The sequence below is a fragment of the Mustela lutreola genome, chromosome 6 (genome assembly GCF_030435805.1).
Source record: "Mustela lutreola isolate mMusLut2 chromosome 6, mMusLut2.pri, whole genome shotgun sequence".
Taxonomy (NCBI): domain Eukaryota; kingdom Metazoa; phylum Chordata; class Mammalia; order Carnivora; family Mustelidae; genus Mustela; species Mustela lutreola.
In genome coordinates, this window is record NC_081295.1 from 14,388,613 (window position 1) to 14,401,622 (window position 13,010).

At 41.0% G+C, this 13,010-nt stretch overlaps 1 protein-coding gene across 16 annotated transcripts in view; it reads left to right on the forward strand.

Moving 5' to 3' along the window:
* Positions 1-13,010, forward strand: part of SYNE1 (spectrin repeat containing nuclear envelope protein 1) — a 465,519-nt gene that overhangs the window by 306,236 nt on the left and 146,273 nt on the right. For 12 of the 16 annotated variants that reach the window (XM_059176745.1, XM_059176748.1, XM_059176749.1 and 9 more), the window contains 3 exons: positions 2,742-2,909; positions 3,122-3,283; positions 11,033-11,239. In XM_059176745.1, the coding sequence (XP_059032728.1) occupies positions 2,742-2,909; positions 3,122-3,283; positions 11,033-11,239 (537 nt within the window). The remainder of the gene's footprint in view (positions 1-2,741; positions 2,910-3,121; positions 3,284-11,032; positions 11,240-13,010) is intronic. The other 4 variants (XM_059176736.1, XM_059176737.1, XM_059176742.1 and 1 more) reach the window with 1 other exon arrangement.

The following is a 13,010-nucleotide window of genomic DNA, read 5'->3' on the forward strand; positions in this document are numbered from 1 at the left end:
CTGCGGGCTGCCAGTTTGTGCCTGAGAATTAGGAAGCTGTTGCTCTAATGAGAACTTAAACCAGTGCCATGGCAAGGGTATATGCCAATAGAGTTCATCCTATATAAGCGGTGGATGGAAAAGGAAAGAAGAAATAGAGAATCCCAAGTTCAGAGCTTTGCTGAGTAGAAGTTCCATTTATTGAAAGGGGGATAAAATGTTAGTTTTTTTCCCCTAAATTCAGTTCTCATCCTGGATTTTTTTTTTTTTTTTTGAAATGTCTAGTGTGAAGGGCATGTGGGATGTGAATGTACAAATGAATTTGTGAGTATGGAGCTTGTAAATAGCCCATATTTCAGAGTGAGGGGTAAAAGACAAACTACACGAGAGAAAGCTTGAGTGACCAGAGCTAGAAGGAGGACAGATTCAAGGGAACGTGTTTCTAGAAGGGGACGGGGAGCAGTGTTGAATGCTTCTGAAAGGTCAGGCAGAAGAAGGGCTGAAAATAATCAGTTGGTTTCATAGTAAAAGAGTCATTAGGATCGAAGCTCAACTGGGTTTTTGGAAGTGGATTGAGGGTGAGAAAGTGAGCATTATCAAATGTAAACTGCTATTCTACTACTACTAGAAGCTGAATTATCAAGCGAAAGGGAGAAAAGGAAGAAATGGTATCATGACTGTGTGTTCATGTGTGATGACTCATAATGTTACGATTTATGGACTTTTCCATTATGTGGTGTCCTATAAGAAAAATACCCCCCCAAAATATGTTTTTAGACTGAAAAATATTGACTCTGTTTATATACTGGAGAAAAAGTCATCAGAGAGAGAGAAGAGGAAGGTATTCACGGACGAATATCCTTGAAAAAGCGAAGGTGGCCGGGATTCTGGAAGTAGGTGGGAAGATTATCCTTAAGCAAGGAAACTGGCAAGTGTAAGATCATGGTGAGTCTGAAAATAGACAGGTTTTTGGAAATTTGAGAAGTTTCGGGATGATCTCAGTGGTTTCAGCTATGTGTCTGTGCTTGTGTGCAGAGTGTGTGTGTGTATGGGTGTGAGCGTGCGTACACATGCACCCTGGAAAGTAAAATTGGATTGAGTCCTGCTTGGGATTTTCCAGATGGGTAAAGCAGAGTTTAAGAGAAGAAGGAAGCAAAGGTGTTGGTGAGAGAAGAGCTTAAGTAACTTTAGACGTAGCTGTAAGTGCACATGGGGTGAACCAATTCAGTGATGGCAGGCTATCATGTTCAAGAGTGCGGAGGGCGGACGTCGGATGAGAGTAGGGGAGCATGAGCGTCGATGAGCCGAGCAAAGACTTGGGAATAGCAAGGTCGTCTACTCAGGATGGCGACCGGATGACAAATGAAGGGGAACCAGTCTCCACATTTCAATGCCATCAGTTCAGGTTGGGGACTTACCCAGAAGTCTCAATACCACCACCAACAAAATAGATAGAAGATCCTCATGGCCTCTCTAATAAGGCTTCCTTTAATCCTCTGAACTCTCCAGTGCTATACAGATGAGGGAACCAATTCATGAGATGTGAATTTCTCCAATTACAGAGCTACTTAGGAGGAGAACTTCCACTGGAATCTTGGTTGTCCTGATTCCTCGGGTATCAGACTCCTGTAGGAACTCCTCCTACTACACAATCTTGCTTTTGTCCTTGCACAGACCGCTAAATGCCAGGCCCCTTCCTGCTATTACTTTGGTTTTTCTAGGGGCTGGGACCTTCATAAGACATTATTATCCATAAGGCTCAGGTATTTTAAGTTCATATGCATAGTTTTCTTCAGTATAATTGTAAAAGTAGTGAACTTTATAATACGAATTCCCAGAATATAAACATTACTCCCCAATTCAATTTCTATTAACACACAAGCATAGAAACAATTGAGAACAGATGAATTTACATGTCTTGAGAGAGTAGATTCCATTATGAGTACTATAAAATATGTAATGTTATTTATATCCCAAGAAACTAATAAAAAATGCAGAAGTTTGTTTTTCATCATTTAAGTTGATTATTTCTAGTCTGCTCCAGGAATTGCTTAGAAGGAATCCCTTTCACCATTTGTTTCTTAGAGTAGTTTTAACTTCTAAGCCGTTACATTTTCCTTTATTTAATATTAAAATATTTTAATTAATTTCTGTGATTAATGGATTCACAAATACTGAAGGTCTGGCTGTGTCTTAAAAATGACGTACAGATTTATTTAAATCAAGTGCTTCTTAAATTCAATTAACATATAATGTATTATTGGTTTCACAGGTAGAGGTCAGTGATTCACCAGTCTTCTATATTGAATTTAAATAAAAATTAATTTTTAAAAAATGAATAAATCAAGTACTTTTTAAAATTAGGTAGAGCTTTCACCAATACATGAAACAACATTTTGGGAAATAAGATCATTTGGATTCTCTGTTTTTGCCCTACTAGTTAATCAGGCTTTAAACATGTGTTCCACTCAAATCGTTTGTATCTTCATTTTACCAAATAAAAACTAAGAATGAGTTTTGCCAATTGAAATACTGGCAAATGTGTTCATTTTTTAATAGAAGCCAAAATTGAGAAGAAACTGTAATGTGCTTCGATATGATCTTTAAATTCTTCTTGTCACAAGAATTCTACTAGCTTCTATAGTTTATAGTCCCCTGGGTCGGAGGGGGGTCTTGAGCCTTTCCTCCACGGGACAAAGAGTGCCCAGAGCATGTGAGCTCTGTCTTTCTCTGGAGTCTGACACTGGGCTTTGTCCCTACAGGACATTGCTTATTACCAAGCGCTGTCCCCTGAGAGGTTGCAGACCGATGCCGCAAGGATACACCCCAGCTCGCTGCCCCCTCAAGAGTTCTACGAACCAGGGCTGGAGCCCTCTGCTACTGCTAAACTAGATGATTTGCAGCGTTCTTGGGAAACCTTAAAAAATGTGGTAAGTCTCTGAAACGTGGCATTAAGTCGGCCAGACACGGATTACCTTAGCGACTGTCTTACGCAACATGCGCAGCGAGTTTACACACTGGGTACACCGTTGAGTACCCTCTGTTGGGCCACAGAGGTAAGAAAGTCATATGAGGAAAGAACTGTCATAATCACGGAGATAAGGGGCTAGGAAACATTTGGTAACATCCTGTTCTTCTCCAGATCAGTGAAAAGCAGCGCAGTCTCTATGAGGCCTTGGAACGTCAGCAGAAGTACCAGGACTCCCTCCAGTCCATCTCCACGAAGATGGAGGCCATCGAGATGAAACTCAGTGAGAGTCTGGAGCCCGGCAGGAGCCCGGAGAGCCAGATGGCTGAACATCAGGTAATAATAGCAATGACTTCAGCTTCCTGCATGATTAAGTAGGTGCACCCTTAAGACTGACTGATCAGCCAGCCAAGCGGCCAAGCATGGTTTGGGAGAGCAGCCTGACTTCTTTTTTTTTTTTTTTAAATATCAGTTCTTACAGAGTAAACAAGATTCCAAAAGGTGGTTGTTTCCACCACTGCTTCAGGGAGGGATCTCAGAGGGGAAGATAGACATTCAGACCTCGAACTTAATTAAAGAAAGCTGCCTGCATTAGTATTGCTTCTTTACTTCCGTCACACAGAGCGCCTTTCCTACTACTAGGTGCCAATTTATTTTATTGTTGTTGTGAGCTATTGTTGTAGGAATAGAATGTACCCCACGTCCCCCTTCTCTGGTTATTGTTGTTTTTAAGAAATTTAGCCGGTGCGTGCCTAGCAGCTTCCCAGTATCATGAGAGAATAATTCTCAGGCTTAAGTGAACAAAGAAGCAGTTGAAGAATAGGGTTATACCTATATTCAAAGTTATACCCTTAGGGTTGTCCCTGACTTGAATCATTATTTAGAAGTTATATAAACTAGGCAAAACTTCGGCTTTCCATGAGAAACCGAGATGATTACATTAACCTAACTCCGAAAGATGTGAAAAATGCATCCGTTTAAAATGCATGCGAAGAAAGTGCATATGTTAAAATCTAGTTAATGCTTCAGCAACATGATCGAGTGTGCTGTTAATGCACAGTCGGGTGTGATGGGACCGAGGGTGCTGAGGTGGTCACCTAAATATGCAGTCACGCTGATGGGGGAAACACTACCGACCCCAAGCACAAAGAAGGAGCATGTGATGACGCTATAAAAGGCAGAGGAAAAGGAAGGTATTTTTAGATGCAAATGAAGTGTTGTAAAAGCATGGCATGATAGGCGTTTTATCTGTCAAGTATGGGGACATTTATGAGCTTTAAGAGTGAAACTCTGTACTTTGTTTTTGGAATCCAGGATATCCTTGTAATATACTAGTTGTTCATATGTATAGTCTACAACAAGATTTCATTCTTTTACAGTATAGGACCTTACAGAAGAACACAAAAATGAGAACATTTCATCTAGAGACAACCTATTGAGAAATAGTAGTTTCAGGTTTTTGACACTCTGATAACTTCTTACGATAGAGACCAAAGTGGATACCACCCATTTTTAAGCCTTATTTTGATAAAACTGCCTTCTTTGGTGCTTTCTGCTGTCCCAAGGTCATCCATAGTTGGTCTGGTTTGGGGAGGGTGTTATAAAAATAGAAAATTAAAGGCTATCTTTGTTTACCTGGATAAACCAAACATGAGGATAACCAGGGATTTAGGTGACGATTACAGTGAAATTTTCTCCCAAGTGCCACTGTCCTCTTTGATACGGTAGCTGCCACCACCTCATGGTTACTGAGGTGTTGTTTGTGTCATACCAGGGTGCTCACTAGGATTCCAACTGCTCCCCCGCCCCCCCCAGCCCTATGCCTGGAGCGGGGAGAAAAACCACCTCCATTTGGTTCCAGTTTTCTCTAAGCATTCAAAAGGAATTTGGCATAAATTATCCCAGGGGTGCACTGGAGTGAATTTAAGCATTGCCGGCTCAGATTATCAGGACCAGGGGTTCCAGGGAGGGTTGACATAGTTTGACTCTCTTAATGCTCAGGGTCATCTCTGCCTTTGTTCAGAGCCCATCATGCTGGGGCGCCTGGGTGGCTCAGAGGTCTAAAGCCTCTGCCTTGGGCTCAGGTCATGATCCCAGGGTCCTGGGATCGAGCCCCACATCGGGCTCTCTTCTTGGTGGGGAGGCTGCTTCCTCCCGTCTCTCTCTGCCTGCCTCCCTGCCTACTTGTGATCTCTGTCTGTCAAAAAAATAAATAAAATATTTAAAAAAAAACCAAAACCATCATGCTAGTGTCCTAGGTGACTGACCACAGCCTGCCAAGACCCTTCACTAGATCCCCCCCAGGATTTAGGAACTGCGTGAGAACAGGATCCTGCTAGTCTGCCCTGACATTTCAGAGTTCCTAATGGGAGATGCAAATTAGCTCCCAATTAGGGCTACCGCCCCCTGCGTGGCTGGCTGGCATTGGTGTGAAAACATGCATGAGACGTGTAGAACACAATTATTATTTTGTTCAAGGGATTTAATGGAGAAAACTCAAAATTGCATGTTAATGCTAAGTATTAAATATTAGAAATGAATCTGAGTTTTCTTGTAATTAATGCCAACCACTTGACTTTCTGTATCTTTCTAAATTGGGAATGGTAATGAGGGGATGTAGCTAGTTTCATGATGATTACACATCATCTGAACTTAATAACTATATTAATGCTCTAATGAGAGACAACGAAAATATAAATAATGTAATGTTTTTCATATGATCACAAATCTAAAATTTTCCATCTGACCTACTTTTACCATCTGTACCTATGTTCTACAAATTCTGGGACAGAGCTGCCCATGTGAAAAGCTAACGGTATCACAAAGTCTAAATTAGTTCTTAGCTTCTGGAAGGCATTTTAAAAATTTCAAGAACTGTTGTAGAATTACTATTTCTAAGTTCCAGCTGAATGTGGATGAGGAAATCAGGTATGTTTTTTATATTTTCTAAAAATTAATAGAAACACTTAACTTGTTATTTCTTTCCCAACTCTCTCTTGGAAGTATTGATGTTTCTTTAAAGAATTCCTAGGTTTTTCCTCTAAACATTTGTCTAAATCTGCTGAATTTGGGTGGAGTGCTGTGTCTAAATTGTATGGTAGATCTAATTTTAAGACATCTCTATAGTTCATAAGCTGACTTGTGGCTGTTCTAAGTGATAAGGTTTTCTTTGATAGGGACCTTCATGGTCATGGACAGTTCATGCTTTGTAGGTGTGTGTTGTCTTTGCCACATTAAGGTCTGAGATGGGTAGTAAGCAGAGCTCTGAGGTCATTTTCTTTTTTTTTTGCTTTCTCAGTATACATGACAACTCAAAGTTTGAAACGAGGTGTGCATAGTTCTGAACGTCATAATAAAATTCATGTATACCTTTGGTGTTAAACCAAGCATGAACTTCATGTTCTCTCCAAAATGAGTCATTTTAGAGAAGCCCAAGGTACTTCTCTAAAGCGCAGAAGTGTCATGCACATATCCTCCTTGTAAAAACAAGTCCGAAACCCAGAGATGTGCATTTCTTCTCCTTCTCTTAGTCTTAAGTCGGATGTTGTAGGGAACAGCTGGCCACCAGCTGAGACAGAGTTATGGGGTGGAGATATATTTGACTGTTGGATCTTTTTGTTGAAATTCTCAAATCACATAAAATTAACCACGTTTTAGTGTGCAGTCAGTGGCATTTAATAATTTCACAATGTCATTCAACCACCCCCTCTATGTGATTTCAAAACATTTTACCTCAGAAGAAAACCCCATCTCCAATAAGCTTGGCTGCTGGACCTCAAAGTTTAAAACGATAGCTACCTTCTAAAAACATTCACTCCCCCTTGAGAGTAAGCTGAACCATTAATGGGGAGGCTTGACCCTAACAGGATGAAAACCAGCCATTCCAGGATGCCTAAATCACTTATTCCTTACTGTAGACCATCCAGAGAGCTGTTTTAGAACATTGTGAGCCTGAAACAGAAGCTGGTGACCTCACCGCACACTGGCTGGTCAACTCTGCTGAGACTCAAGGAGGTGGCTTTTTTCTTTCTGGTTGCTTCATGATTCAGATACCTCTTTTATCTGTTGTGAGCTAGATGTGTGGAGCACCTACTATGTGCGCAGCTGAAAAAAACACACACTTCTCATGAATATGTGATTTAAAAATGTGCTTTTAGGGGTGAATCACCAACACATTGTACAAATAAAGCAATGAGATTGTGGGTTACAGCGATGGGAAGTAGATAAAAGGAAATTCAGGCCTTTTGGGAAAGACAGATCTTAAAAATTTATAGTGGCAACAGGAGTGGGTAGGAGGCACTATAAATATAAACACATGTGAAGCACAGAGTAGCGAGGGCCTCTCCTTGCTCGTACAGAGGGTCAGTGCAAAAAAAAAAAAAAAAAAGACATAATAGGGTCAGTCTAGTTATGGAGAAGCCTTTGAAAGAGACCAAATAATATGAATTTTATGTATTTGACAATAACCAAAAATAGTTATGAATTAGTGGAAAATTTACTGAAGAAAAGGCATTTCAAAGTAAAACAAACAAGGTCAGTCTTTAAATTCATTACAATCTCATTAAAACATTTCTGCAAGTTCTTTGATGGAGATTGTCAAGCTAATTCTAAAATATTTTGCAAGGGGCACCTGGGTGGCTCAGTTGGTTAAGTGTCTGCCTTTGACTCAGGTCATGCAGCGGGGCTCTGGGATCAGCCCTGTGTTCCCTGTTTCTCCTTCTGGCTCTCTTGCTCACTCTCATTTGCTCTCTCTGTCTCTCAAATAAATAAATAAATAAAATCTTATTAAAATTTTAAAAATAAAATATTTTGTACATGTATAAAAATATATATTGCAAATGAAAAGCATCAAAAATAGCTAAAATAACCGAAAAGAAAATGAATAAGGTTGATGGATGGATCCTACCAGAGAGTAGGACTTACAAAGCAATAATAGTTGTGATAGTGTGGCATTGGCACAAATACCCCAACTGAGTCAATGGAACAGAATTAGAAGCCATAAGTGCACAGACACCTATAGAGACACTTGGTTTATGTCAAATATTACACTGAAAAACAGTGGGTGAAAACACATTTTCTTTTCTTTTCTTTTTAAGATTTTATTTATTTATTTGACACAGAGATAGAGATCACAAGTAGGCAGGGAGGCAGGCAGAGAGAGAGGGGGAAGCAGGTCCCCACTGAGCAAAGAGCCCGATGCAGGGCTTGATCCCAGGACCCTGAGATCATGACCTGAGCTGAAGGCAGAGGCTTAACCCACTGAGCCACCCAGGCGCCCGAACAACATATTTTCAATAAGTCATCTAGGGTCAGATGTATATCTGTATAAAAAAAATTTTGACCACTGCCTACCCTGGACACAAAAATTAAGTTTGGGTATATTGTAGATCTAAATATGAAGGTTAAAAAAAAGTTTTGAAACAAAACTTCTCAAACTATCTGTAGTACTTAATTTTTGAAATTTCTGACCCATCAGATCAGTATTTTAGCAAAATAAAGTAAGATACTGCTTAAGCATGTCAATGTCACGTTGCTTTAAAAATTTCTTGACACCTACATTTTCTCAATCTTGTCGTGAACTGGTAACAAGCATTTTGCGAACTGATACATTTCATGGGCCGTACTTTATTTAAAGTATCTTCTTCTAGAAGAGGACATGGAGAAATAATTCATGAGCTTGGGTAGGCAAAGATCTCTTAAATAGGACACCAAGTCTAACCCTAACTTTTCTGGTGAAGGAAAATGCTGATATGTTAGACTATGATAAAATTAAGAACTTTATTTTATTGAAAGGCAGCAGGGGGGAAATCATTCCCGTTAAGGGACAACTATGTCACAAAGTGGGAGCAGATATTTGCAATGCGCAGAACCAAAAGGAACATTCCTAGGACTCCACAAGCCCTTTGGACCCCCTCTCTGTTACGACCTGCCTCCTCCCCAAAGATCACCACCATGTGACCTGTAAACATCACAGACTACTCTTGCTTGTTTTTGAGCTTTATAAAAATGGAATCATGCCTGAGGTATTGTTCTGTGTCTGGCTTCTTTCCCTCCCTGTCACGATGATGGAAGTTGCTAATACTGACTGTGCGAAGGGCTGGTTACTGTCACCTCCGTATGGTACGCCACTGTCACCTGCTTTGGGGATCTTCTCCACCTAAGCCTTTCAGAGGGTTCCTAGCAGTATCTCACTGTAGTTGTAATTTGCATTACCCTGATGACTGACGAGGTTGAGCACTCTTCCCTATGCTTCTTGGCCATCTGGATATCCTCTTTTGGGACTGCCTGCTAAAAATCGTTGGTCCGCTGGAGTCCTTCCTTTTCTTTTCTTACTGATGTGTAAAGTGGTTTCTATATTTTGGATAGGAGAGCCTGTGTTCCTTTTGGTTTCTTGATCTGAGTGGCGGGACATGGGTTGTGAAAATGTACAGACCGATACTTAGGAGTCTTTGCACTTCTCTAGATGTATAGAATAACTTCAGTGTAAATATTTAAAAATCAATTGAGTGTGATGACACTTGATAGTAGGAGAAGAGAAGGTTTTTTTTGTTGTTTGGCTTTTTAGTATTTGTTGAGAGCCCACTCTGAGGAGGCACCGGGCTTACCCTGAAGCCTGCAGTCGGTGGCAGAGCTGTGAACCATCCAAGTATGGGGACGTTAGCAACTATGAAATATTAGTAAATAGGAAGGCTGGGGTAGCACCTGTTTTGTTTTGGGTTTTTTTTTTTTTTAAAGATTTTATTTATTTATTTGACAGAGAGAGATCACAAGTAGGCAGAGAGGCAGGCAGAGAGAGAGGAGAAGCGGGACTCGATCCCAGGACACTGAGTTCATGACCTGAGCCGAAGGCAAAGGCTTAACTTACTGAGCCACCCAAACGCCCCAGCACCTGTTTTTCCTAACATACCATTCAAGTCCTAAATAAGAATTTCTCCTGTCAAGATCCTAAAGAGCAAGTCATAATATACCAAAAGCCGAGAAATAAAAACCGTGTATAGAATCGTGATGGATGTGAATAAAGAAGTCAGTGTGCTGTTTCCCCAAAAGACCTGGAGGTCCTAGCGTGAGTACAGGAGGCAGGAACGTCATGATCAGGTACTGGGACGAGCGTGGCGAGATGTACAAGTAGGGCAAGGAGTCTGGCTCTTCCTTTACAGGCAAGAAGCCACTGAGTATTCTAAAGCAGGGGAGTGAGAGGATCTGATTACCTTTTTAAAAGCTCACTCCAACTGCTTTGTGCAGAGTCGACGGGAGCGGCCAGGTAAACCGGTAAGCAGGAAAGCCAACCCGTAGAGCATTAGAGCAATTCAGTAAGAGAGCTGGCTCTGACCTGGGGTGGGGCAGAGGCGACCTGCAGGATACATCCGGGAGGAACTGGTGCTGCCCTGGATGTGGCGAGTGGAAGAGGGAGGCTGTGAAGAGAGACTCCTAGGTCCTGAGCTTGAACAATGCTAGAATGTTACCTTCCGCCGAGATGAGGAAGACCGAGGAGGAAGCAGGCTTTGTATGGTTCACACTGGAGATACCAGGAAACCTGTACGTTGAGTATAAAGCCTAAAATTTAGGAGAGATGTCTGGGTAAGTGATACACCCGTGTGAGCACTCAGTATTAGAAAGCATGTGAAACCTCAGGAATGGCCAGGAGACAACCAGGAAAGGGTGAGGACGTAGAAACGGGACGGATCTCCCTGGTCTAGAGTCATGTGAGCTTTGGGTTAAACCGCGGTGTCGTGTCAGACTTGGGGAAGTGGGGAGTGGGTGAAAATCACGTAGAGGAAGAAAATAGTGAATTCTGTTTTCAACACGGAATCGTAGACTCAGACTGAGCATGACCCCTCTCCTTGGACAGCAGCTGAGCCTAACCGAACGTCAGGAGGACTAATTAACTGGTTCAGATCAGTTTTGAAGTCAGAAACGTCCTGGCATTCATTCTGGTACTTTCATTTCAGAGCTTTAGTTAGTGGGACCCACTTGCTGGTTCAACGACTTGCCCGTGAACTACCTTCACTCATCTCGGGGTGAGATTCCGCTAGGGATGTGATTCCTCAGACCCCAAAAAATACATACAGTCTTGTGATTGCACAGTCTTCTCCACAGGCCTTGATGGACGAGATCCTCATGCTTCAAGAGGAGATCAGCGCGCTCCAGTCATCGCTCGCGGAGGAGCTGGTGTCCGAGTCCCCCGAGTCCGACCCCGCAGAACAGCTGGCCCTGCAGTCCACGCTCACCGTCCTGGCCGAGCGCATGTCCACCATCAAGATGAAGGCCTCAGGGAAGCGACAGCTTTTGGAGGTAACGAGTGACTCAGAAGGTGCCGCTCACGTCCACGTTCAGTCCCCAACTTGTGTTGACAAGCGTGCGGGTTGTTTACGTGATCGACATTTTTATGGTTTCCCACTCAGAAGAAGCTGGTATTGTGTGTGTCTCAAGGAGGGTCCCGTGAATAGAGCACTGAGTCAGTGTGGAGCCATGAATGTGTCTTTTCACCACTTTCTGACTCATTTCAGCATGAAAAATTGAGAATGTGGAAAAGCAAAACTTGGTAGACGTGAGCCTTGGGAAGGATAATTGTGAAGGGTTTGCATAATGGGTTGTTCTGTTTAAATAAGGGCATTTTATGACTAGTATTAACTAATACTCTGAAGAGTAAATCTTTAGTCATCCTTAACCAATTTGAGCACATTAGTTCATGAAAATAGTTTTGCAATTCTGGTTCTCATGTTCCTTAACATTAACATTATTTAATAGATAAATTTTGGTGACAGTAACATAGGTTACAAAATAAGTTATTTTGCTTTTTCTTTGTTTTCTTATAGTTCCTGGCCCTAAATATAAATGATGTTCATATTGTTGCTTCTATAAATTTGATTAGATTGGAGACCTCTTTTTTTTTTTTTTTTTTTTTTTAAGATTTCATTTATTTGACAGAGAGTGACACAGCAAGAGAGGGAACACAAGCAGGGGGAGAGGGAAAGGGAGAAGCAGGCTTCCTGCTGAGCAGAGAGCCCAACACAGGGCTCGATCCCAGGACCCTGAGATGATGACCTGAGCCAAAGGCAAATGCTTAACCAAATGAGCCACCCAGGCACCCTTAGACTGGGGACCTCTTAAGGATTTTTCAAGTTTCTCTCTCCTGGTGTCTCTAGAGTGAAGCACCTTCTCTGGCACATAATCAGTTCTCAATACATTTCTTATTATATCCTTAAGAGTATTTATTTAGCTGCTGGTTATGCTGTAATTCAGTTGAACATAGACCTGTTGTGTGTAGGCTCTTTCCAGTTTTACCTATTGTAAGATTAGTCAAATCATATATTCATGTATTTTTTGTTTGAGAGAAATTTAAAATAATGTGTCAGCTATATTTAATTTCTATTTTCAACAAATTTCTCTGATGATTCTAAGGTGACTCCAGAAATTTTTAAAATAATGACAATAATAAGTTATTAATGAAATAATTTTTAAAATAAGGTATTTACAGTCCTTGTCTTAAGAATTAATTTTTGAATTCACTAATACTGTTCCTAATCACACTATGAAATCCTTATGGAGTTTTAAAATGACGTGAATGGCCTGGATTTTTTTTTAATATGAGTTATTTGCCATCATTGAGAAAATCCAAAGATGTAACCAAAAAATTTGAATTTCTGCTTTCACTCAAGAAACTCGTACCACTGAGCCCACGCTTCATGTGGGGAATCACGTGTCTGAAACTTTATGGTGGTGCTCTGTCCCCACCACTCCTTACACTTTCCCAGACATCTAGGTAAAGTATCTATTGCTGTTTACCATCTTCTGCCATTGTTTTGTTCTAATCCTTGGTTAATTTCCGTTATTTACATTATCTGCCTAGCCCCATAGGCATATTATGTAAGAAGCTTAAACTCTGGGTTCACATTAGAATCATCAGAGAAGCATTTAAAAAATACTGATCTTTTTCTTTTTTTTTTTAAGGTGACCTGCAAAGTTAAGACAGGGATTTTCTTTCTTTCTTTTCTTTTTTTGTTTTGTTTTTAGGTTAGTTTTGTTTGTTTGTTTGTTTGACAGAGAGAGAGAGCACAAGCAG